Here is a 25,004-nt window from a genome sequence, read left to right as displayed (position 1 = left end):
ACACCATAAGACTTGGGAACTCCAGATGGGCATGGGTGCACACACCTTTAATCCCAGCACTTGGGAGGCAGAAGCAGGTGGGTCTCTGTGAGGCAAGCCTGATCTACATAGAAAGTTTCAGACTACCTAAAGCTACCCAGTGTCTCAAAAATAAATAAATAAACAAATACATAAACAAATACATACATAAATTGAAATGGAAATTAGGGATTCTGAAGTGGGTGATGGGAAAGCCTGCATAGCATCTGTGAAACCTGAGTTTCATCCCCAGCGGCACAATGATGAGGAGCAGGAGGAGGGAGAGGAGGGAGAGGAGGGAGAGGAGAGAGGGAGAGGGAGGGGAGGGGGGGAGGAACGACCATGTATTTAACTTGGGCCCTTTACATGCTGGATACCATACCAAATACTATAAGAAATAGAAAAAGATGAATAGAATTCTACTGCAAAAATGATGCTGGGACACTGGATACACAGCTCAACCCCTCCCACTAAACAGACCTGCCTGCATTCTAGATCCTTCGAGAGATACCAGCATTTGATGTCGTCTACACGGCCATCACCATCTCACATTCCGGACGCATGATATTCGTGGGCACTTCAGTGGGGACTATCCGTGCCATGAAGTACCCGCTGCCTCTGCAGAGAGAATTCAATGAGTACCAGGCTCACGCTGGCCCCGTCACGAAGGTGAGTGGTGCCTCCCCACCAGGTCCCAGCCCAGGCTCTGCCTCACAAGCCTGCCTGCCCCAGTGCCTTCCCGGCATTGCCTGTTCCTCCTCATTCCTTCTCTCTCCGTTCATTTGTCTATCACCCATGTGCTAGGCACCTGCTAGCTAGACATACCCACAATGAGATTACTGGGAATTTATCCTAAGAAGTAACCAGAATCACACCTAATGATCATTTGGCAAAAAATTACACCCAATAATGGACCCTTGGATGGGTGCTGTAGAAGACCCAGCTAGGTCACCATCAGATTTCCTAACTGCAGTGAGGTCTACCTACTGATGACCCTCGGATGCCCAGTGCTCCCAGCAAAGGGACGTCACATCCCAAGAGACTAGACCCAATCTGTCTTAGTTAGGCTTTCCATCGCTATGAAGAGACACCATGACCAAGGCAACTCTGATAAAGGCCAACACTGAATGGGGACTGGCTTACAGGTTCAGAGGTTCAGCCCATTATCATCATGGAGGGAAGCATATCAGTGTGCAGGCAGACATGGAGCTGAGAGTTCTACACCTTGATCCGAAGACAGCCAAGAGGAGACTGGATTCCACACTGGGCAGAGTTTGATCATATACATGTCCTCAAAGCCTGCTTCCACCATGACACGCTTCCTCCAACAAGGCCACACCTCCTAATGGTGCCAGTCCCTATGGGCCAAACATTCAAACACACGAGTCTATGGGGGCCAGACTTATTCAAGCCACCACACAACCTCTCCCTGAGATGTGGGTATAAAGACTGCCCCTGGGAATAGGACCATAGGCATGCTTTTGCAAATAGCCCTATTCCCTCTTCTGATGAAGTAATGTCCATGTCTAATGGCTAAACAGTTCAAGTCATAATGGTGGAGAAAGGAGAAAAGTGCTAACTTAAGAAAGCAGCCTGTGTCCAGAGGCCGATGGATGGATAAGGATGTGTTTCACACATATAGTGGAGTAAAAGTCTTGAAAGGGAAGGGAACTCTGCACCGTGCTACGACAGGAATAGGTTTTAAGAACACTGTACTGAGTAAAACTAGCCAATCCCAAACACAGCACAGTGCCCTCTGCCCTCACCTGATGCTTAACGGTAGTGAAAATGGGCTCAGATGTTAGAGCCCCACTGTGAGACGGGGCTTTGTGGTCCCTTCCAGGGCTTTTATGGTTTTTATGAACAATGTAGCTTATAAGATATGGCCATTGGCTTCCCAGTCTAGAGCCAGAGTAGACAGGGATCTGGCGTCTACAGGGTCCCCACTGCTCGGTGGTCCCTTTCCCAAGGTGGATTTATTCCTAGGGCATTAGTTCTGGTCCCCAGAGCTTGGTCGATTCTGAGGTCTTTGGGTCCTTTCCATGCCCCACCATTGCCCACTGTCAAGGATTTGAGTGTGTGGAAAAGCAAATTAGATCATGTCCACCTGTGACTTGCCCAGACTGACCAATAGAACCTTAATTCACATTTCTAAAAGAAGACCCTTAAGACTAGTGAGAAATGATAGAAGATATAGGATGGTAGTCATCCTATGCTCCTCTGGGATGGGCAAGAAGGGGAGTTTTTGTCCAATTTGTGCAGTCTTTGTTTTGAAGGACAAAGAAATAAGGATAGACAGAGGTGATGGCCTTAGAGCTTCGCAGATACATCAGTCATTAACTGTATACCAAGAAATAGTTACAACAGTAAATTTTACAGTCATTGTATTTTGCCATAACAAGAAGTCAATGAAAAGGAGTTCCCTTGGGTTCGGTCCCCAGCTCCGAAAAAAAAGTAAAAAAAAAGAAAAAAGAAAAAAGAAAAGAAAGGAGTTCCCTAGCATGAAAAACAGATGCCCATAAGTCAGAGCCAAGGGAAAAGCTAAAGTTATTCATGGAAGTTGGGAAGGTGTTACACGGACCCCTGAAAAACAAACCCTGAGAAGATGTACATCTCCTTTATTTGAGATGGGACGACGTGAAAACGTTTTTAATTGTGCCGTAAATTCTATATTGGCTTACTGTCTTAGCTACTTTTCTACTGCTGTGATAAAATGCCATGGCCAAGGCAACTTATAAACAGAAGTGTTTAATTTGGCTTACGGTATCAGAGGGTCAAAGTCCATGACGGCAGAGTGAAGAAACAGCTGAGACTTACACACTGACCCACAACCACATGGCAGAGAGCACAGGGAATTGTATGAGCCTTCCTCAAAACTAGCTCCCAGTGTCACACCTCCTCCAGCAAAGCCACACCTCCTAATCCTCCCCGAAACAGTTCCACCACTGAAGACCAAGTGTTCGAATCTGTGAGCCTCTGGGGGACATTCTCATCACCCTTACCTGTAGGTAACCGTACTCATTAGAAAAGGATTTTTCATTATGACATATTTCCATACTCAACCTGGACATTGGGTGGAAAACAAAGTGCCACAAGATCGTCCTATCTCCCCTCCAGATCGACTCAGTCCTGTGGAAAGATGGCTTTTCACTATAGAAGCAGTGTATATTTACGTTAGAAGTCAGACCTTCACAGCAGCAACATCATTCAGACACTGACAGCATCCTCCCTCGTATATATTACCTCTGAAATAAAGATCACACTATACAGTCACTCTTTTGCATCCTGCTTTTTAAAAATTTAACATTATTGTAAGAATTTTTCTGTATGATTGAATGTCCCTCAAACGGATGCTTTTTAGGAGCTGGAGAGATGGCTCAGCGGCAGAGGACGTTGCTGCTGCCCTTGTAGAGTCCTAATGAACATTGTCAAAACCCCCCCTCCTGTTGACCTCCAACCTTCCTTGCTGGGTGGCTGTGCCTAGCCCTCAGTCTTAAGAGTTGACAAGCACAGCAGGAAACTGGGGGTTAAAAACTGTAAATCAGTCTCCAGGGAGTCAGGAAGCCAGCTCAGCCTTCAAGACATTGGCAGCAGTACCAGAAAATAAGATCATAAAACTCAAATCTACTGAGGCAGTGTAATGATCCACCCTGCTCCCAAACTCAAGTAGGGCCTGTGGTCCACGATGAGGGACAAACTCCACTCGGGAACAGACAAAAGCATCATGAAGTCACAACGATAGATCCATGGTTGCCCGTGACTACTTTTGTTCCATTAGCACAGTGAGACCCACACTGAAGCAGGGACCACATGTCACACAGACGCAAGATGGAGAAGAGTGCAGGCTCGGCTAATCCTCCCCCTCTCCACACGGCAGCATCAGGAACTCATCCCTGAGTAGGTGGTAGATGACAAAAGGGCTTCACACTTCCTTCTGTTCTTCGTTTTTCAATGAGCTGGAGATTTTCTCTCCCGAAGCACTGACTCCCTGGCACAAGAACATGTGTTGCTGCAGCCAGGTCTTCTGTCTGAGTCTCTTGGTAGAGAGCGCACGGGCCCACAGATGCAGTGAAGCATGCAGGGTGGTGGGGACAGAGACCCGTCCGGTAGCCAGCTCCCCCCTGGCCATCATGGCCCCAGAGAGTGCTTCTCCATGCTCCTTGCCTCTACAGATACTGCTCACCTTCGATGACCAGTTCCTGCTGACGGTCTCTGAGGATGGCTGCCTGTTCACCTGGAAAGTCTTTGATAAGGAGGGTCGGGGAATCAAACGAGAGAGGGAGGTGGGCTTTGCTGAAGAGGTACTCGTGACTAAGACAGACATGGAGGAGAAGGTAAGAGCTGGGGATAACGAAGAGGAACACAGAATTCCTCAGCAGACTGCGTTCAGAGGGTTTGGGATCTAAGGTCCTCTCGAAGTCTGGCCTCCCCCATCCCTGGTACAGACTACCACAGCTCCCTTTACAACTCCATTCGTGCCAGCAAGCCATCCTGCTTGCTGCTGACCACCTCCACCTTCACACTGCCTGTCTCTCTGCCCTGATGTAAGCGTGGGAACCAGGGCTGGGGACTTTAAAGATAAACAGTACACATTCACAAGATTAAACTGCCAAGCCACATGCCCAGGTCATATCTGCAAAGCATAATGGTTTCCAGTGCAGGTGAACCTTCATTTTCAAATACGTGACCAGGGTGGGGCAGGGGTGGGGCGGGTGAGAAGTAGATGGCTCAGTCAGGCAAGCATGAAGACCTGAGATTGGATCCCTAGCACCCGGCTGGACACAAAGGCCCGTGTATATAAAACCCCAGTGCTAGGGATAGAAGAGACCAGAGGACCCTGGAGCTCATTGGCACGACAACTTGACTGAGCCCATGAGCCTCAGGTCCAACAAGAGACCTTATCTCAGAAAACAAACTCTAGAGCAACTGATGAAGGCACCCAGCACCAACCTCTGGACTCCACACTTACACACACACACACACACACACATGCACACGCACACACACACTCACACAACATCAACACTCACACACACACGCACGCACACACACGCGCGCACACGCACACACACACTCACACTCACACATCAACACGCACACACACATACACACACACTCACACAACATCAACACTCACACACACATACACACACACATACACTCACACACACACACACACTCACACGACATCAACACTCACATTTGTAAGTGTATGCATGCACATGGGCACAATAGCTCACATCTGTAATCCCAGCATTCAGGTGGCTAAGACAGGAAGACCATGAGTTTGAGGACAGCATGGGCTACATAGTAACACCTTGTCTCAGCATAAGAAAGGAAGAAAGGGAGGAAAGAAGGAAAGAAGTGTTTGCTATGCAGCAGGCACAGTGCCAGTGACATAGCATCTCTCATGGAAACCTCCAAATGCCTCCGTGGAAAAGATACTGTTGCTCAAGGGTTACTGATCCACCTCAGTCAGAGTTTTAGTGCAGGATCCAAACCCACTGTGCTGACCCCTGAATCATTAGATCCCAGATTGCATCTGGAGACAGCGCTACGTCGTCACTGTTCCAAGAGACCCTCTCCCTGTTCATACAGCAAGTTCAACACAGTAAATATATTGCTGAAATCTGAGTGCATAGCCCCAGGCACAGCTCATGACTGAAGCTTAATGTCTGGCTCTCAGAGAATCCCTGAGCTGCACAGTCTTCCCATTTGGGAAGAGAATCTGAGGAGCTGAGCGAGCCTCCTGCAGCTAGGCTCCCAGCGTGCGTGTTTAGGAAAGTCAGACAGGACTCGAGCTATGATCAGGAAGCTCACAGTCTTGGGAGGAGAGAGAATAAAACTGCCAGAACAGCAGCGCAAAGGCGCGGCAGGGTGGAGGGCCCTGGTGGCCCTGGACAGCCCTGGAACTTTCTCTATGAAAGGCAAAAGAGGAGGGAGGAGGACCTAGCTTCCCTGTGACAAACATGTGTGCTCTCTCCTCTGCTTTCTTCTTGTTCTTCCCAGAGGATAGAAAAGCCAAATAGGAGACACAAGGATAAGCTCAAGGTCTCATAGTGTCTCAGCTGACCCTGACCCCTGACCCCTGACCCCTGACTCCTGACTACAGCCAGACCTGACAGCACTGCTGCCACCACAATGGAAATTGTGTGTGTGTGTGTGTGTGTGTGTAGTATGTCTGTGTACAGTGTGTGTGTGTATAGTATGTCTGTGTACAGTGTGTGTGTCTGTGTATAGTATGTGTGTATCTGTAGTGTGTGTGTATAGTGTGTGTAGTATGTCTGTGTGTATAGTGTGTGTGTGTCTGTAGTGTGTGTGTGTGTGTGTGTGTGTGTGTGTAGTATGGTGTGCCTGTGTGTGGTGTATGTGTGTCTGTGTGTATGTATGTGTATTGTGTGTATGTGTTTGTAGTGTGTGTGTAGTATGTGTCTGTGTGTGTGTAGTGTATGTGTGTATGTATGTATGTAGTGTGTGTGTGTATGTAGTGTGTGTGTGTGTGTGTGTAGTGTGTGTGTGTGGTGTGCCTGTGTGTAGGGTATGTGTGTATGTATGTGTATAGTGTGTGTGTATGTGTTTGTAGTGTGTGTGTAGTGTGTATGTGTGTATGTCTGTGGGGGGGGGGGTGGGGGGGAGGCCCATTCCCTGAGCCTCCCACCTCTCCCATCCATCAGGATGATTCTCTGCAAACCTCTCCCCAGCTCCCTCTCTGCCTCCTCTCTCTATGTCCCTTGAGTGACACTCCACATTCTCCCCAATTCCAGCTCCCCATCTTTTTATTCTCTGGTATTCCATGTAACGATCTCTCAGCCAGGGACTCACTCGCTCACTCAGTCATCTGGATATACAAGTCCACGTGCTGGCATCTGCTGTATGCCTGACAGGCCACCAACACTGGCGCGTCAGAGATAAAAGACACAGAGGGTCCCTCTGCCTGTAGCCTGGGAGGAAAGCCAGGGAAAGGCAAACAGGAAAGCAAGCAGCAGTGAGATTACCAGAGAACACTGCCGTGGGAACACAGGGGAAGGACCCCACGCCAGGCCAAGTTGTATGGGAGGAAGCAAACCCTGCACAACACTACCAGAACAAAAGGCCTTCCGTATCCAGCCAGCAACGTGCGGAGGGGTGGTCCTCCGGGATAATGGGCAGCTGTGAGCAGAATCTGCTGCGAAGAAAGCTGGAGAAAATCAGAGACCACAGAGGGCTTTTACTTGTCTTAGACAGGAAATGGTTAAGAAGGAGCGCAGACAGATAGCCCTTAAGTTAGGAAGTATTATGACAAGATTCCTTCCATGGAAAGATACTCCACAGGAACTTAGCAACGGAATTCAGAAGGCCAATGAGCAAGCACCTTGAGTGTCCCACATCGGAAACTGGGCCACTCACAACAATAAATATCTCCCCGGTCCAGCCCAGGCCTTGGGGCCATGTACTCACCTGCAGAACACCCGTCAGCACTGACAGTGCTGTTGCGTCTACAAGAGGCTCTGTGGACAGCGCAGTGAAGCCAGATAGGTCAACTCCAACCCAGGTACAGCCCGTCACCTGGGGAGTCTTCCAATGCCCCCGCATCACCACAGAGCCAGTTGGGCACCACATTTTCCAGAATCTCTTTCTACATTCTCTCCATTCCTCCATGCTCCTCTTGCCCACCTCACCTCCGTCCCCTCCCACCTCCCACCTGAACTCTGTAGTCACCTCCCAGCTAACCATCTCACCTCTGACACGCTCTGTACTGCCCCTCATCATCAGGAAGTCCGCATCCCACCAAAGCCAGCCTCGGGAGGTTAGAGGAGGCTCGTCGGAGGCCTCTAGTGTCTCATCCACGCCTCGTACATGGCCTGTAACACGTTAGTGGTTTCCAAGCTTACACCCCTCTACCTCTACTCCCAACTGGCGCCGAACCACACGGGGACCCCCAGTGGGCACCCCTCCTCTCAGTCCACACCAGGTGCCAGTTAGGAGTACAGAAACAGATGGAACACGTTTCTGTTGTCATGGAGGTACGAGAAACAAACCGGCAGAGACAGGGTGGGGGTGCGCGGAATGTAATCAAGGTGAGCGGGAAGAAATCACCTGAGTCCTTCCCCACTCTTCAGCATGGACTCTTCAGGAACCGAGGGTAACTCATACGACGGGGCTTTCAGGAGACGGAGGTAGTAACGGGGAAAGCAGACACTAGACTTTGGAGCCAAGCACAAGTGGGGCCTTCATAAAAGTAATGACGATGACACAAAGAATAAAGGACACGAGAGGGGACAGTGACCCATGTCACTGGACACTTGATGCGATAATGGTAAAAAAGAAAAAGTGGTGGAAGCGGTTCTCAAGAGTACCCTGGCGGTTTCGCTTTCTCGCTCTCACTAGTTCCGGCTCCAGCGGACCACTGGAACTATTACTAATCTATCCACACTGCCCCCCTCTACTTTCTGACCCACTGTCTGCGAGCCATTCCAACACAGCACCCTGTCAGGCCGCCCTGCCCCCACTCACAGCTCTCTTGGCTGGTTTCCACCAGGCCAGGCATACACATCTTAATTCCATGGCTGGCCCAGTGCATCTGGCCACCATACACTCTCTTGAACCCAATTAAGTCGCCACATGAAAGAACACATCACACAATATCCTCTGATCCAATTGATAAGATATAATTTGCCCATGTAGACAACACAAAACCCTGTACACACTCGGCCCTTAAGAACAGTCATAACAACCTGTAACTATGCATAAAGAAGAATCTTAACGTCTGCCACCATGTTCTCTCAGCTCCCTCCTCCTCACTCTGGCCTCTTCAGCTTCTCTAAAACTTTTCTCCTGCCCATCCTTCCTTCTCGTCCAATGACAGGCCTCGTTCTATCCTGTACCTGCCTCCACCTGAATAATGACATCAACCCACAGACACTTAGTTGCAATTATGTGTTTATTTGGCTGCCTTGGTAGTTTCATGGGGACAAGTGTCCTTTGTGGTTGGTGTGTGGTGTGTGGGCCAATGTAGAACACCAGAGGTGTGAGGCCCCGGGTTTGATTCCCAGTACCAAACACAGAGAAAGGAATTGCCTTTGGAGTACCTACCCTGTTTTAGCTGTGTATCTGCCATATTGGGGAGGAAAAACCAGCGAAGACACCATCTGTGAGGAGTTTAAAACCTAACAAGAGAAAAAAGAATAAAAAATAATAATTAGCAAGTCATTTAAAAGCAAACTTAATAGCTACCAAGTGCTGGTATCTGAAGAAATAATTTTAAAAATAGAGTTCCATGCTAAGAATAGGAAGGCGAAAGTAGGATTAAGTAGAGGGTCCCCATAGGCCTCACCAGACAGGTAACCTTTATGCCAGTTTGAGGGAGATATGAGAGCTATTAGCACATAGTAGGGCCACTGGGCACATATTAGAATGATAAAGGAAAACACTCTTATGGGTCCTCATGTCACCTGTACATCTTGTGGGGGAAATGGTGACAAGCTCTAGCTGGTTGTGCATTTGAAGCGACATAGAACGGTGGGTCCCAGGACAGGATCACAGGTTCATGTATCCCGACTCCCACCGCCACAAGCACTCCTGATTCCTCATCCTTCTCCCAAAGGCTCAGATCATGCTGGAGCTGAAGACGCGTGTAGAGGAACTGAAAATGGAGAACGAGTATCAGCTCCGGCTGAAGGACATGAACTACTCAGAGAAGATCAAGGAGCTGACAGACAAGTTCATCCAGGAGATGGAGTCCTTGAAGACGAAGAACCAGGTGTGTCTGGGGAGCCGGAGCGGGCCGCCTCAGCAAAGAGCGGCTTCCATGTTGCTGAGCCTGGGGCCGGCTGCATGGTCCGAGGGCATCTGGACTGCTGGGGGGAGATGCGTCTGACAGGACTAAGGGCTGCTGGGTAAAACAGGCCCGTGGAGAAGAGGTACCAGATGACTGTCTTGAAAGCTGCTGTTATGGGTAACTTCTTCTTCATTCCTAATACGCGTTTGTAATTTCCAGACTCTCTACAGTGAGTGTTTATTGTCCAAAGTGAAACCTGTCTTAGCAGTGTGCAGTTAAGCTTGGCCCCGGGATCTATAAGCCCAGCTTTATGCAAAACCTGCCTGGCCCCTCCCCTCTTTTGGCTCAATGGGTATTTGTACTGGTAACTTATCTTCATGTTTCTGTTTGGTTGAAAAGCTCTTGGCTGTTAAACTAATTCGTGTATTTATTTAAAATTCATTCAGCCAGGCATCACGTGTTAGTTTGCTCGTTTGTGAGCTAAACACCAAGCCAGGCCCCAGGGTGGCACCCTCAGCCTGCCAGGAACTGGTTGGCTCAGGTAAATACTTAGAGATGAGCGAACATACTGAACTGACACCATGTGCCAGCAGCGTCCAGCTGGGGCTCTTGTTGGATTTGCTTAGTTGGTTGGGTTGGTCAGATTTTTTCGTTTTTGAGTCAGGGTTTCTCTGTGTGGCCCTGACCGGCCTGAAGCTCACTGCACAGACCAGGCTGGCCTCGAACTCACAGAGATCTGCCCGCTTCTTCCTCCTGAGTGGTGGGATTAAAGGTGTGCACCACCGCACTTAGCCATCAGTAGTAGATGATTGGAATGGATCCCCGATTTTTTTTTCTTCTCAAAATCTACCCGATCCATGTCCAAACCCAAACTCTTTGCTGATGAATATATTTTTGCCTCATTGCGTAAAGAGCAGAAGCGTAGAACTTTCAGAGCGAAATACAATGTGAATAAAAGGTGATCACATGCTCATGGCTCCAGAGAACAATGTCCGGTGCAAAGTAAGGGCTCGAGAAAAGTTTATGAATGACGATGTTGCCAGTCAAAGTAGTTCTTGTCCTATTGGTGCCTTAGCAAATGTGTGGAAGTGAGAAACGGTGAATCTCTGTTTCAGGTTTTAAAAACAGAGAAAGAAAAACAGGACATCAGTCACCGAGAGCACTTAGAAGACCTCATAGAAAGACAGAGCCGGGAGCTGCAAGACCTGGGTGAGTCCACAAGGAGGAGCCACATGACTATGGGCAGTTAGCCAGAGTTGACAAAGGCAGTTTAGGGATAACCATCTGAAAGATGCTCCTCTTCACCACCCACCCCAATTCCCGGACACAGCAGAAGTCGGGGAACGTGATTCTGTCTATGAATAAACTATTTTATTGGAAATCACCATGGTTTTCCCTCCTGTGTGTCTGCCCATTCCTCAAAATACACACACAGTACCTCTTTTTTAAGATTTTATTTAGTTTGTGTATGTGACTACACTGCCGCTGTCCTCAGACACACCAGATCAGAAGAGGGCACCGGATGCCATTACAGATGGTTGTGAGCCACCATGTGGTTGCTGGGAATTGAACTCAGGACCACAGAGCCATCCCTCCTGCCCCACACAACACCTCTTACATCCCAATGGGAAATTCAGATTTGGAACCTGAGAGACTGCTGAGTCCCAGTCTCAGCACTTCCTTGCTGTGTCTTTCGGGGTATCCCCTGGCCTTACCAAGGCTCAGCTTGACCATCTGTAAAATGGGTATATAAAATCTGTGTTGCACACTCCAGACACTTTTCTGGCCCTGAACCCGCAAAGCCGCCTACCAGTGCCTTCATAAAAGTGATTCCTCTCTGTCCAGAGTTGGGTGCAGGGAGCTTAGCCACTTGGTGAGATAAGCAGAGGCAGTCATTGGAGTTAGGTGAGCCTTGAACCTTGGCTCTGGGGGTGAGTGTGTGTCCCACGAGCTGCACAGACGCCCCTGCCTCTCCCCCAGAATGTTGTAACAACCAGAAGCTGCTCCTTGAATACGAGAAGTACCAGGAGCTGCAGCTCAAGTCCCAGAGGATGCAGGAGGAGTACGAAAAACAGCTCCGAGACAATGATGAGACCAAGAGCCAAGCACTGGAGGAGCTGACCGAGTTCTACGAGGCCAAACTCCAGGAGAAAACCGGCCTTCTGGAAGAGGTGATGCCAGGGAGCCATACTCCACCTTCCTCCTGTCTGTGAGAAAGGGCAGCGTGGACCTGCTTGGGGGTGGGGTAACTAGAGCTTCCCAGTTGGTCAGCCTTCCTCCCCCTCACCCCCAGCTACTGTGTGCAGCAGGCACGTGCCCTGGGAGTCAAGTATGGACATAGGAGACAAGGTTTCTACCCTCACGGCATTCCCATCTCAGGGAAGAGATAACCAAATAATGTTATAAATATGATTCCAGTGAGCCAGGCTCTCTAAAGGCGTGTCTGGGCCAGGTGGTGGCACACGCCTTACTTCCAGCACCTGGCAGGCAGAGGCAGGCAGATCTCTGAGTTTGAGACCAGCCTGGTCTATAGAGTTCCTGGACAGCCAAAGCTACAGAGAGAAACCCTGTCCCAGAAGAACAGAGATAAACCAGATAAACGTGCAGGGTGTGGGGTTGTTGGTAAGAGGAAGAGAAGGCAGAAGGAAGACCCTGAGGCCTGACCTGGACAGACAGGAGGCAGGAGGGGCCTTGGCTTCCATTTCTGTGATTTGACTCATCTTCTCTTTCATAAGAAAGGCTTCTGTGTGCTTGTCCTCATCCCAGGCCCTCAGCACAGCAGCCTCACCACCCCTTCCCTCAGCACACGTTCTCTCTCCCTTCCCCACTCTGAGCCAGGCACAGGAAGATGTCCGACAGCAGCTCCGGGAATTCGAGGAAACCAAGAAGCAGATTGAAGAAGATGAGGACAGGGAGATCCAAGACATCAAAACCAAGTATGAGAGAAAGCTTCGAGATGAAAAGGAGTCCAACCTTCGGCTTAAGGGAGAAACAGGAATCATGAGGAAGAAGGTGTGAGCAGCTCTGTGGTGACCCAGGGGCGGGCCCTGGAAGCATCCCAGAGGAGGCTGGGGGCAAGGGGCAAGGGGCAAGTGGACAGACAGCCCTGGGTGACCACACAGAGGTCCCACCTCCAGGACCCTCAGAAAGGACCACATCTGGCTTCCCCTCCTCTTTGGAGAAGCATGAGATTGGAATCCATGTATCCCAGGCTGGCTTAGATCTCACTGCGACACCCATTCTGCCCTCAAACTCATGATCCTCCTGCCTCATCCTCCCAGGTGCTAGGATTACAGGAGTGTACCATCACGCCTGACCCTTTCCTTCCTTCTCGTGGGCTTCCCAGGCACGGAAAGATGCTCTGAGCTTTCCTTTCCAGACAAGTCAGATCTGCTGGAAATGGCAGTGTATGAGGATGAGATAGATGGGCAGTAGCCCAGCCTGGAGACGCCTCAGCTCAAGAGGCTCCCACTCAAAGACCTCTCCTTAGAAGAGTGGTGGGAAGTGAAGATGTCCTGACTGCAAGACGAGGCAGCTGTTCAGTTCACTGACACTGAAAGGGGAAGGACGCCATTCACAGATCCCCCAGAGAGCTGCTTCACTTCCTCTAAAATGGTTAGCCACAGAGAAGCCCATTAGGAATCAAAGCTTCCTGTTAGAAATCGCCCTGCTTGGTGACTCCCCAGACAGCCAGGCTCTCCCTCCTTAGACACGGCTACAGTGGCTACTACTAGAGCTCATCTCTGTGACCTTGACCAACTCTCAAGGTCAGTATGGTCTTGGAAGAACCCAGGTCCATCTAGAGAGTGGGTCTCTAAAGCATCTTATAGACAGACTGCTCTCTCCCGCAGGAAATAGTCTGCTTCTTAACCCAATGGGGTCGCCTTTCAGATATACTGCAATATCGTTATTTATGCTACATTTTCTAAGAGTAGCAAAATTACAGTTATGAAGTAGCAACAAAATAATTTCATGGTTGAGGGTCACCACAACATGGGGAACTGTATTAAAGAGTCACCCTCAATAGACCCGAACATTATTAGAGTGGAGAGTCCTTCACGCATTTGACCTGGAAAAATACTGAACTGTTCCAAATTCTCGAAAAACCCACTCTCCGGAACAAACAATATAAGCCTGATAGTCCATCCCGGAAATCCCGGGACCTGGGAGCTAAGGCAGGAGGATCGTGGGTTCGAGGCCAGTCTGGCTACATAAAAACAGCTGTCTCCTTACAGTAAGAGGGAAAGTAGCTGTGAAGAAGGGAAGTGTCTGTCAGAACTGGGGTGGAAGTAGGTGAGAGTAGTGGAGGGTGGATATGGCCACGGTACATTGTCTGCAAATATGAGGTTTTCAAGTATGGGGGGGGGGTATTCTTCAATTTACAAAAAGGTTATCCCCACAGAAAAAAAAACAATGATAACAAAATCCACTCCCCAAAGCCCGTGGATGTTGAGTGATGGGGCTTCTTCGTTCCTGGAGGACAGCTGTATCCCCAGTTGAGGTAGGAGGATGGGGATCAGCTCAGAGGCCCCCGGGGTCCTCACTGCTGCCGTTCGCTTCCTCAGTTCAGCAGCCTGCAGAAGGAGATCGAAGAGCGCACCAATGACATCGAGCTCCTCAAAACGGAGCAGGTGAAGCTGCAGGGGGTCATCAGGTCCCTAGAGAAGGACATCCAAGGACTCAAGAGAGAGATCCAGGAGAGGGATGAGACCATTCAAGACAAGGTGAGAGCTACTCGCTGCCCTTCCCTGCCACTGCCCAGAGACACCCGGAGCCGGAAGGGTTCTGGCTTCTCCAAGATCAGTGACCTGACTTGGTGGTCACTTGGAGGAAGGACAGTCTCTAAAGCATCCACCGTGCGTGTGGCGTGGAGCTCATGAGTGCCACACACCACGTGTCTCATGAAGCCGAGTTCTAGGAGGCTGAGTTTACTGCCCAACATCTCGCTCTTTGTCGGAGACAGACTTCAGATAAGAACCTAGGTCAGCTGGCTCCCAGCTCCCTGCTCGCCACTGAACCAGACATCCAGGATGGCCCACTTTATGGGCTGAGCATAATTCACCTGCCACACTGCCCACACGGAACTGTCCGTCAGAAGGGGACTCCCATAGTGTTGGTCCTGTAACTACTGGATAGGCCAGGGAGAAGGGAATGCCTTTGTGCAGACACTCAGCTGACAGGCACATATGTTTTCTATGGGCACACCACCTCAACATCCGGGATTTGCCATCCTCCTGAGCAAGCCGAGACGCCGTCCCACTTCTCCACCCACTCTGCATCTTTTGCCCCATCGGGCAGAATCCTCCTGTGACCACCCATGGGCGTCAGCCAGGTGTTGTGCATTAGGCAATTTCTCAAAGCTGTCCTGTTCTTCCCTCGGAAATGGGGGGTTGTAAGGATCTTTGTGAGCAGTAGCCTACGGCATGTTTCTGCACAGGAAGTCTTGTATATGGTCTGGGCTTTAGAGATGGGGCAGGGCTCTCTTTAGATTCTCAAAGAAGAAACTGACAAGAAAGAGTCCAAGCATTCGTAACGCAGAAAACCATAACCCTGTGAGTCTAGCGGCCTTCTCCCCGTCGCAGCCCTGGTCGTCAGCAGCAAGTGTAGTTAGGCCATTGTCCTAGTTAGGGTTTCTGTTGCCGCACGGAAGCCCCGTGACTGAAAGTAAGTTGGGGAGGAAAGAGTTTACTTAGCTTACATTTCCACACCGTAGTTCATCACTGCAGGAAGACAGGTCAGGAGCTCAAACAGGACAGGAACCTGAAGGCAGGAGCTGAAGCCATGGAGGGATGCTGCTTACTGGCCTGCTCCTCATGGCTTGCTCAACCTGCTTTCTTATAGAACCCAGGACCACAATGGGCTGGACTTCATCAATCACTAATGAAGAAAATGCCCTACAGGCTTTCCGACAGCCTAACCTTATGGGGGCATTTTCTTAATCCAGGTTCCTTCCTCTCAGATAACATTAGCTGTGTCGAGCCAGCATAAAACTAGCCAGCACAATTATTCCCCCACTGGAAAGTCCTCCACCAGCTTCCCATGGCCCCAGCAGAGGTCAGCAAACTTTGTGTGTAAAGGATTAGATGGTAGATACTTTCCATAAATTCTCTGTCTCAACTAATCAGCTCTGGGTACCACATGTGAAGACACCCAGAAACAAAACAGACACAATGTACTCACTGAAATGGACAAAAACAAGCAGCAGGCCCAAGTTTGGCTCAGGCTGAGCTTGCCAATTCCTGGCCTCCAGGATGACTTCGGAACTCTGCACCAACAGGCAAAAGCCTTGTGTTCCTCCCCTTCTTCTCCAGCCTCATTTCTATTTTTTATTTTTTTTTTTTATTTTTTTCGGAGCTGGGGACCGAACCCAGGGCCTTGCGCTTGCTAGGCAAGCGCTCTACCACTGAGCTAAATCCCCAACCCTCCAGCCTCATTTCTAACTTCCCTGGGAACCAGCATGTCACACTGAAACAGGTTGCCCTCCTGCTGAGGCAGTACAAACCACCATGATGCCTGTGTCCCCCACACCCCGCACCCCCATACTCTACCCCGCACCCGCTGCTTCCCCCCCATTCTGGGATTGCATTTACTTGTGTCTGCTCCCCCAGTCCGTGGTTTTGCCTTAAGGATGGGGGACTGTGTCAATTTATAGAGCTGTGAGAGGAACATGTTGTCACTCAGTCCAGGCTTGTTTGATAGACCCCATGCCCCACTTCCATCAGATTACCCAAAAACTCAGTTGTCCAAACAAACAGCTGTGTAGCTATCCTCTTAGGGTCAGAAAGAGCACGGGGTCCAACGAGAGGGCTGATCTCTGACCCCGATGTCGGGGAAACTCAGATGGGAAAGACTAGAGGGCCTCCAAAAGCTAGAGGGTAGAAGATGAACGTCTACAGTGGCTGTGCCTCCTACGTGCTGAGCTCCATCCCCAAGGCAGGGATGGTAAGGAGGCTGGGCTCATCTGAGTCTTTCAGCCACAGAGCCCTAAGGGAGCTGCCTGTCTGTCTGACCCAGCTATGGCAGCCGCAACAGCATCCTTCCCACTTCTTTGGGTTTCCAGAGAGTCGTGAATCCAGGGAGATACAAGCGAGGAGAACTGATTCTGCTTGCTGACAGAGATGCACCAAGGCCACGAGGCAGAACTACAGTGTGGGATGAAAGACGTTGTCTTTCACAACCTACACAAAAGGGAGCGAGTTCCTGTGGAGTCCAGGCAGTGGCCTGTACCAGGCCGGGCCAGTTGTATCCCCAGCCAGCAGTCTGTGGCCTCACCCATCTGCAGCCTCATGGCTGTGTGTTTTCAAACCTAGAGGGCTCCCATGTGCCAGGGCCCTGGGACATCAGTCACTTTCCCTTTCTCTCTCACCTCACTTCCAGGAGAAGCGAATTTATGATCTGAAGAAGAAGAACCAAGAGTTAGAGAAATTCAAATTTGTCCTTGACTACAAAATAAAGGAACTGAAGAAGCAAATAGAACCAAGGGAGAACGAGATCAAAGTGATGAAGGAGCAGATCCAGGAGGTGAGGAAGGGCTGTGGCGCATGCGCGAGCACACACACACACACACACACACACACACACACACACACACACACATCCTGCCCTTCAGAACCCTGTCAATCACTGGCTCAGAAGCAGGGAGAGAGAATGTGTCACACAGCCAAGGCATCTGCGGCTTCCAGCTCCCCAGAACAAGTTAGATGGGAATTTAGCTTGTGGTAAGGCAGTATGGGGGTAGGGAGTGGGAGTAGTCTTATTGCCGTGGCAAACGGGAGAGGCGGCTGTTGAAGATTTGGCCACTAGGGGGCAGCATGTACTCAGTCAAAAGATACTCTTGCCTCCTCGGGCTGAGCACTCCCAGGCCAGGGTCCAGTGTTTGGACTTCTGACAGGAAATCAGAAGTCTTCAGTGGCTCTTAAGCCCAAGAGTGGAGCAATTAAGAATATGTTCTGGGGAACAGACAGGACAAAGGACAAGGGAGAGAGATTAGAAGTCAGGCCGGCTGGATAATAAAGACTTCTAGAGTCCAGCAGTTCAGATGTGTGCCTTTTAGCCCCAGGCTCCTGCACATTTTCTTAGTGACATTCCGTTTACCTGTCAGCCTCCCACTGGGTACAAGACACCTAGGACTTGGGGGCCAGGGTGACCTAAAATTGAATTGTTGGCATTTTCCACCAGAATCACTCTTGATTTCTTTTCCCTCCCCTTCTTTCGTGTGTTTCTCAAAAGGCAAATTTAAAAGTCCTTCCTAATTCTACTCTTGACTTAACTCCCAGGTCCGAAAGCCTCACCAACACCAAGCCAGTCAGATCTTAAACCCAATGCCATTGCCCTCCACAAGCCTCCGCCATAGCCTCCTTAGAAAGAAAAACACTGATTTATACGTATTTCCTTAGAGGATGGGGTGCACTTGCCACAGCACCTCGTATGGAGGGCCCAAGACAACTGGCAAGAGTCAGTTCCCTCCTCCACCATCTGGGTTCTGAGTCGGAACTAAGTGTTGTCAGGGCTAGCGAGCGCCTTTCGTACAGAGCCGTCTCCCCAGCCCCCTTGACCATCTCCTGTCTGGACCTGACTCAGCCTGGCCTCCACCTCCGTGGCGTCCCATCCCACTGTACTAGAACCCAAAGGCTGTGCACGTCCCTCCTCTCTGCAGCCCATCTCTTGCCTTCCCTTGCTCCAGCACCAGCTTGCTGGCAGCTCAGGAAAGCCAGGCTTCTCCCATTTTAGGATCTCTGCGGTAGGGTGCCCCCTGGCTGAAAGATCCCCTGGATCGTCTTGGGACCAGTTTTTCATCTTCCCTGTCTCAGCTTAGATGTCACCTCTTCCCTGACCCCACCTACAAAGCAGGGCCCCATTCCCCCTCCCATTTTCTCGAGCTGTTGGTACAGAGCGAGGATGGCAGTTGTCAGCGTCTTTCCCTGTCTGGATGCCCACGGCCTACGGTGGATGCCCACGGCCATGGCGGGGCTGGTATGCTCGGCAATGCCTTTGCTCTGAGGGGCTCAGTAAAAAAATCAAGCAGAGGTCAGCCTGGGGATAGGGATCCAGAGGGGATGATATTGATTTGTCCCCCATGGCATCAGCACAGTGTTCTCTGTGCCCCCAGCTGACTACAGAGCTGCCTTCTTGGGACCTGGTGACATATGCTGGTGACCTCAGGGCTGAGGAACGGCAACTGTCCTTGACCTTTCAGGAGCAAACCATCTCAGCCTGGGAACTTTCAAACAACAAAAATCTTTCTTCATGTCCCAGGTGCTGAAAGATTAGCACATCAGGAGGTTGAGGGGTGTGTTATAGCTCATAGTAACTTCTGTGTGTCGTCACACTGAGGGAAGAGCAAAGGGATTGTGGCAGGCTCCTCCAGGCCTCTTTTATACAGGCATTTGTAAGGGACACCTGCGGGATCATTCACTGTCCCTGGCAGTGATGGGGGCTGAACATAACTGTGATTCTAAGCAGGGGATCTCCTTGTTTGGGAGACTAGGGCAGTATCCTTCTTACCTAATCCTTACACACACACACACACACACACACACACACACACACACACACAATGCCCACCCCTTATTCCAGTAAGTCAGGGCTGTTATCTGGACCTGGTTCTTTGCAGAAACCTCTGACGGTGAGCCTTTCCTCTGGGGGTTATTGACACATTGAGAAATATTCACTGCTTGTCTCTGATGTTCCTGCTATTGGAAGGCAGTCTCAAGCTCCAGGCTTGTGTACAGAGGCCTCCCTGCTCCATACACGCCTCTCCAGCATCTCTGTGGAGCAAATGAATCTCTCCCGGGGTCCTTGTGGTTTTCCCTTCAGTTACGTTATTTGTTTACCTAGGGGAGGGTTCCTCAGCACTGTCTGTGCTCTGGGATGGCTGATTCTCTGCTGTAGGGATGGGAGGGGCTGTCCTGTGAGCTGTCAAGGGCTTTAGCACCAACCTTTGACTCCCCATTTGACACTAGAAGCACTCCCTGCCTGGGCTGTTATGATCCAAGACCTCTCCAGACACTGCCAAATGTCCACTGGGGGACAAATGACTTCTTCCACCCTCCCACCCCTCCCAAGGAGAATTATCTCGATAAATAAGACAGGGAAGTGGAAGGGTGAGATGTCCAAGCTGGGCGGGAGATTCTGTTCCCACATTCTGGGCTTGTCTTCCGGCTTTCCAGCCAGACACGCACACTTCACATATTTGTCGGTTTATACTTATCATCCTTGAAGCAACGTGAGGCTCTGTCTACAGAGGAGAGCGCGAGGCAAAGAAAACATCCACTTCCATCCTAACCCCGTCTGTGTCTCCTGGCTCAGGACCGGTAAGAGGTCGGTTGTGCCACTCAGACGCGACCTCAGGGGCCCTGAATGTTCAGGGCATCCTTTGTCTCTTCCACCTGCCATTTCCCTGTGATAGGACGCCATCTTTCTTCCCCGGAGAAGCTTGTCTCCTGGTTTTCTCTCTTCTGATAGATGTTCTATGTAGACCCACCTCTGACGTACCAGTCGCTGCTGGCGATTTTCTTCCGTGTGGCGGACCTCTGCACTTGCCTCCAGAGCTGCACCACCTTACAGTCATCCGGACCAATGCCAGCCCACAGAAATGCTACCCACCCACCAGTCCTCTGTAGGCAGGCTGTCCCCACCTACTGTTCTCTCCCTCCCTGGTCACCCCTCCCCCATACTTTCCCTACAGCATTCAGCCAGCCCAGGGCCCCTGCTCACGTCCCTTGTGTACACGGGGCACCTTCTGCCTCTACCACAGATGGCATTTAATCCATTTCATATCAGCTTCTGACTCAGGTTTCTCATCTTTTTAGACTGGAGGCTTCTGGGATCCAGAAACTACCTCTACATAAGTTCTGTGTTCCCAAGCCTCCTACACTGCTCATTGCTTTAGAAAAGACTATTTAGCTGTAAAAGATTTATGTAAGAGTACTTTGCTTGCACATACAGGTGTGTAACACATGTGGGCCTGGCTCCCACGGAGGCCAGAAAGGAGCATCAGATCCCCTAAAATTGGAGTTACAGAGAGTTGTGAACCACCATGGGTGCTGGGAACAAAACCCAGGTTCTCTGCCATATCAGCAAGTCCTCTTAACCACTGAACCGCCTCCCCAGCCCCGACAGTGCTCGGTTCTTGCTTTAGCTGCTGTGAAGCCCCATTCTTGTGTGTTCCCTGTAAGAGGAGGCCCTCTGCGGCTCTGCAGATGTGGCCTGTTTATCTCGCCACGCCTCTTCCAGAGGCCGGCAGTTCCTACTTCCCCTCCCACCCTCAATCTCCCCACACATGCCTGTCCTTCCTTCCTTCATCAGTCGTTCACAGGGTCCATCCAGATGCCAGGCGTCGCCTCAGAGGACTCTTCTACCTAGTAAAATGCCTCCTATTAACAAAGAGGCGTTCCTCTTTGTCCAGAACATGAGAGCTTCCTCCACCTTCTCAGACCTTCCTGGGGTAGACAGGAACCTAAAAACGTGATGACTGAATTCAAGGGGTGGGCCTTCCACCTACCTCCACCCTATACACCAAACAATGAACTGTCCTGTCCCCTAAAAGCAGCCAGTGAGCTCCCACAGCACCACAGGAGTTCTCGTGCCCATCAGATTTGGAATGTCCATCAAACATCACCCAGTTGTGCTTTGAGTGGGAACTGGGTTTCTCCACAGCCAATCTCATCTGAAGTAGATGTGCCCTGGGTAAGACAGATTTAACAAGGGAGAGAAAGACTTTCAGATGCTCGCCGTTATCTCCTGCCAGCCCTTTCAACAGGGAATGGCCTTCGGTTGTACTCTTTCGACCCCTAGATGATCAGACCGTCTGTCCCCAGCTTGTCTCCGCTTTATGCCCGAGATTGAAGATGGCCACATGCCACTCTGGTCCCTCAAAACCCTCTAATTTAGAAACAAGCCTCAACTTTCTGTTTAGAACGATTATGAACCCGAGGGTCAGCTCTACTCGTACACCCTCTCAAATCAGGTGAGGGAGGTATTTCTCTGGAGACACCCATCTTGAGCAGGAGCTGAGAATTCAGGATTTAGAGCGACTGAATTAGAAAGAATGCAAGAGAAGAGGAGTCTGCACAGTTACGGGGTGCAGGACTCCGGGGGGCCCACTATCAGACGGGCGCTTTTAGGATGGCAATCAGTAAGGTGAGAGGTCTCGTTCCCCACACGTCAGACTGTGGTCGTCAGGAGTGAGCAGTGTTTGCTCCTGACTTCCTGTGCGCGCCAGACTGTGGTCGTCAGGAGTGCGCAGTGTTTGCTCCTGACTTCCTGTGCGCGCCGCGCGCCTCTATCCCCTGGTTCCCTATAGATGGAAGACGAGCTGGAGCGATTCCACAAACAGAACACGCAACTGGAGCTGAACATCACGGAACTGTTGCAGAAACTGAGAGCTACAGATCAGGAGATGCGCAAGGAGCAGCAGAAGGTGTGAGGATTTCAGAGTCTGGCAGTGCGTGGACTCAGGATCTGGCACCTGCCCGCAACGGGCAGCTGGCTCCCCGAGACAGAGCCAGCCATTGCTAAGAAACACTTCCCATTTTAACTCATGCTCCGGCCCACAGGCCTGCCGGCTTCCAGGCTTGCACAAATTCACATGCTCAAAATCTTATGAGGCTATAAAACGACTTGGGTGTAGGGAGGAGAGGGCCAGAGTGCTGGCTTACAGGGAGGAAGGAATACCCTTAGCCTTGGGTTTGTTTGACCTGGAGAAGAACATGACTTAAAAAGTCATTTGTGGGGTTGGGGATTTAGCTCAGTGGTAGAGCGCTTGCCTAGCAAGCGCAAGGCCCTGGGTTTGGTCCCCAGCTCCAAGAAAAAAAAAAAAAAGTCTTTAAAAAAGTCATTTGTACTTAGTGGTTAAAAGCTTTGGCTACCCCAAAATTGCTGATGTTGGGAGAACCTTAGAGACCATCCACCTCAGTCTTGTTTACTTCCTGTGTGTGTGTGTGTGTGCGTGTGTGCATGCGTACACGGATGCCCATGTGCAGAGGTCAGAGGAGGAAGTCAGGTGTCTGCTCCCTCACTCCCCTTATTCACCTGAGACAGAGTCTGTCACTCAGCCTGGAGCTGTCATTTTTTTCAGCAACACTGGCTGATCAGGGTCCCCAGTGACCCTCCCGTCTCCACTTGCCAGTGCTGGGTTTTAAGTTTGTGTGTGGCCACACCACCCGGCTTTGATCTGGATGCTGGACTCTAAACCCAGATCCTCATGCTTGTACAATGAGCACTCTTACTGGCTGAGCCATCTCTCTGGCTCCTTACATGTTTTGAGACAGTACCTCACTCTGTAGCCCAGGCTGGCCTGAAACTGACAGTTTAGCCCAAGCTTGCCTTGGAATCTCAATCCTATCTCTGCCTCCCAAGTGCTGTGATTACAGATGTGTGCTACCACACCTGGCCCATTCCAGCCTTTTTGTGTTGCAAGTAAGAATGATACAGGCAGAGAAATGAGAGGGGTAGGAAACCCCACCGGGTACCGGGTAGCCATAGCTAGCTCTCACTCCAAACCAGCCCAGGACACTCTGGTCCTCAGGCTCCTGGCTAGGATGCAGATATACACTCTTCCCACAGGCCACTGAGATGTTTTTCAAAGCAGACTGAACTTCCACTGTCCACATCAAACACTGCAGTGTACACTGCCAAAGCTTGGAGCCACACATGAGAAGAGGGTGTGGCCCCGCTCTTTGTAAGCTGAAAGGGCTGATGAGTGATTTGAGCCTTTGCATAAAATATGTAGAGATAGAAAAATATATACAGAGAGAAATTCTATATATCAGTGTGTATAGAGCACGCGTGTGCGCGCACACACACACACACACACACACACACACACACACACACACGGAAAGTCAATAAAGGGCTATGAGAGAGGAGAGAAAGGAGACACCCTCTTGGGTAAGGGTGAGGAAAGGTAGCTGTCAGAAAGCACGGCTGAAGATGGAGGGTGAGTCCGGTCTACAGCAATCTGTGGGGGTTTCTCATCAGCCACGGCAGTGCTCCTGACTGTCAGGGAACAATCACTCGTGAGGTCCTAAGGGCCATGGGGCAGCCCTAGGTAAGGATCTGTGAGACAGAATGATGTATTTTTCTTGGCACTGAAGGAAAGTGTGGCCACACGAGTTCCATTTTAGAAGCCTGGGGCCGTTAAAGGAATCCAGACGGAGCAATAGGGATGCCATGTGTGTGGTCTCGAGCCCTCTCTCTCGGCAGCTGTCCAGGCAGGGTACCCAGTCCAGGCAGGTGCTCAAGTGTTCCAGAACTGCTGTCTCTGGGCTGGCTGCCAACCTAGGTTTCTATGCCCAGGGTGGGCCCCAACAGTCAGGTGTCAATCCCAGATGAGGACACGCTGGACCCTCTCCTTAGCCCCTGACTGAAGCACCTGCCCCTCCCCATGGCACAAGAGTAAATGTCTGATTACAGGAAAGGGACCTGGAAGCGCTGGTCCGGCGGTTTAAGACAGACCTTCACAACTGCGTGTCGTACATCCAGGAACCCCGGCAGCTGAAGGAGAAGATCCGTGCTCTCTTTGAGAAGTATGTGCAGCGGGCAGACATGGTGAGCTCTGAGTGCCTGCCCTGCCCTGCCCTGCCCTTGCCCTCCCACACTGCCCTGTGCTAGGCTTCGCATCTCCCCTCCTCGGCTGAATGTCTCGCCATGTAATACACCAGGTGGAGATTGCGGGGTTGAACTCGGACCTGCAACAGGAGTACGCCCGCCAGCGGGAACACCTGGAGAGGAACCTTGCCACACTCAAGAAGAAAGTGGTCAAGGAAGGCGAGCTGCACCGCGCCGACTACGTCCGCATCATGCAGGTAACGGGTGCGTCCCTTCGCCGCCTGAGACCACCCGTTCTCTAGGCTCCCCAGACAGCCAGGGACCCACAGCTTTCTCACAGCTCCTCCTCTCTGATCTCCCAGAGTTCATCCTGGCTTTTACCATGGCCCAGGCCCCACCAAGGGGTCACACCCACTGGTAACCCTATTCCTTTTGCCACCCCGTTCCTATCCCTGACAAGCTACTGTGCTGCCTTGCTCTTCTCCGTTACCCATGATGCATCCAGACCCAGTTCTCCTGACTCCTTTGCTCCCTTCTCTCCTGTCTCCAACTCCCGTTTCACCGCCCAGCTTTGCTGCCTTTTATCTTCCTGCCTATTGGGATGTGCCTGGCCAGCCTCCACCTGCCTCATCTTCCTTTCTGGTGCCTCAGGTCTTACCCTTATCTCTTGGTCCAGATT

The 25,004-nt window shown here is 50.8% G+C and overlaps 1 protein-coding gene across 5 annotated transcripts in view; it reads left to right on the top strand.

Moving 5' to 3' along the window:
* Window positions 1–25,004, top strand: part of Cfap57 (cilia and flagella associated protein 57) — a 73,686-nt gene that overhangs the window by 32,769 nt on the left and 15,913 nt on the right. For 3 of the 5 annotated variants that reach the window (XM_017593808.2, XM_039111195.1, XM_008764092.2), the window contains 11 exons: window positions 514–687; window positions 4,191–4,352; window positions 9,602–9,757; window positions 10,891–10,984; window positions 11,756–11,946; window positions 12,614–12,787; window positions 14,341–14,499; window positions 17,153–17,296; window positions 22,080–22,196; window positions 24,191–24,325; window positions 24,439–24,582. In XM_017593808.2, the coding sequence (XP_017449297.1) occupies window positions 514–687; window positions 4,191–4,352; window positions 9,602–9,757; window positions 10,891–10,984; window positions 11,756–11,946; window positions 12,614–12,787; window positions 14,341–14,499; window positions 17,153–17,296; window positions 22,080–22,196; window positions 24,191–24,325; window positions 24,439–24,582 (1,650 nt within the window). Of the gene's footprint in view, window positions 1–513; window positions 688–4,190; window positions 4,353–9,601; window positions 9,758–10,890; window positions 10,985–11,755; window positions 11,947–12,613; window positions 12,788–14,340; window positions 14,500–17,152; window positions 17,297–22,079; window positions 22,197–24,190; window positions 24,326–24,438; window positions 24,583–25,004 lie in introns of those variants that run through there. The other 2 variants (XR_010066613.1, XR_001838048.3) reach the window with 2 other exon arrangements.

This window comes from Rattus norvegicus, chromosome 5, assembly GCF_036323735.1.
Source record: "Rattus norvegicus strain BN/NHsdMcwi chromosome 5, GRCr8, whole genome shotgun sequence".
NCBI lineage: Eukaryota > Metazoa > Chordata > Mammalia > Rodentia > Muridae > Rattus > Rattus norvegicus.
Note: the sequence above shows the minus strand (reverse complement) of the source record. Positions and strands in the feature narration are given on the sequence as shown.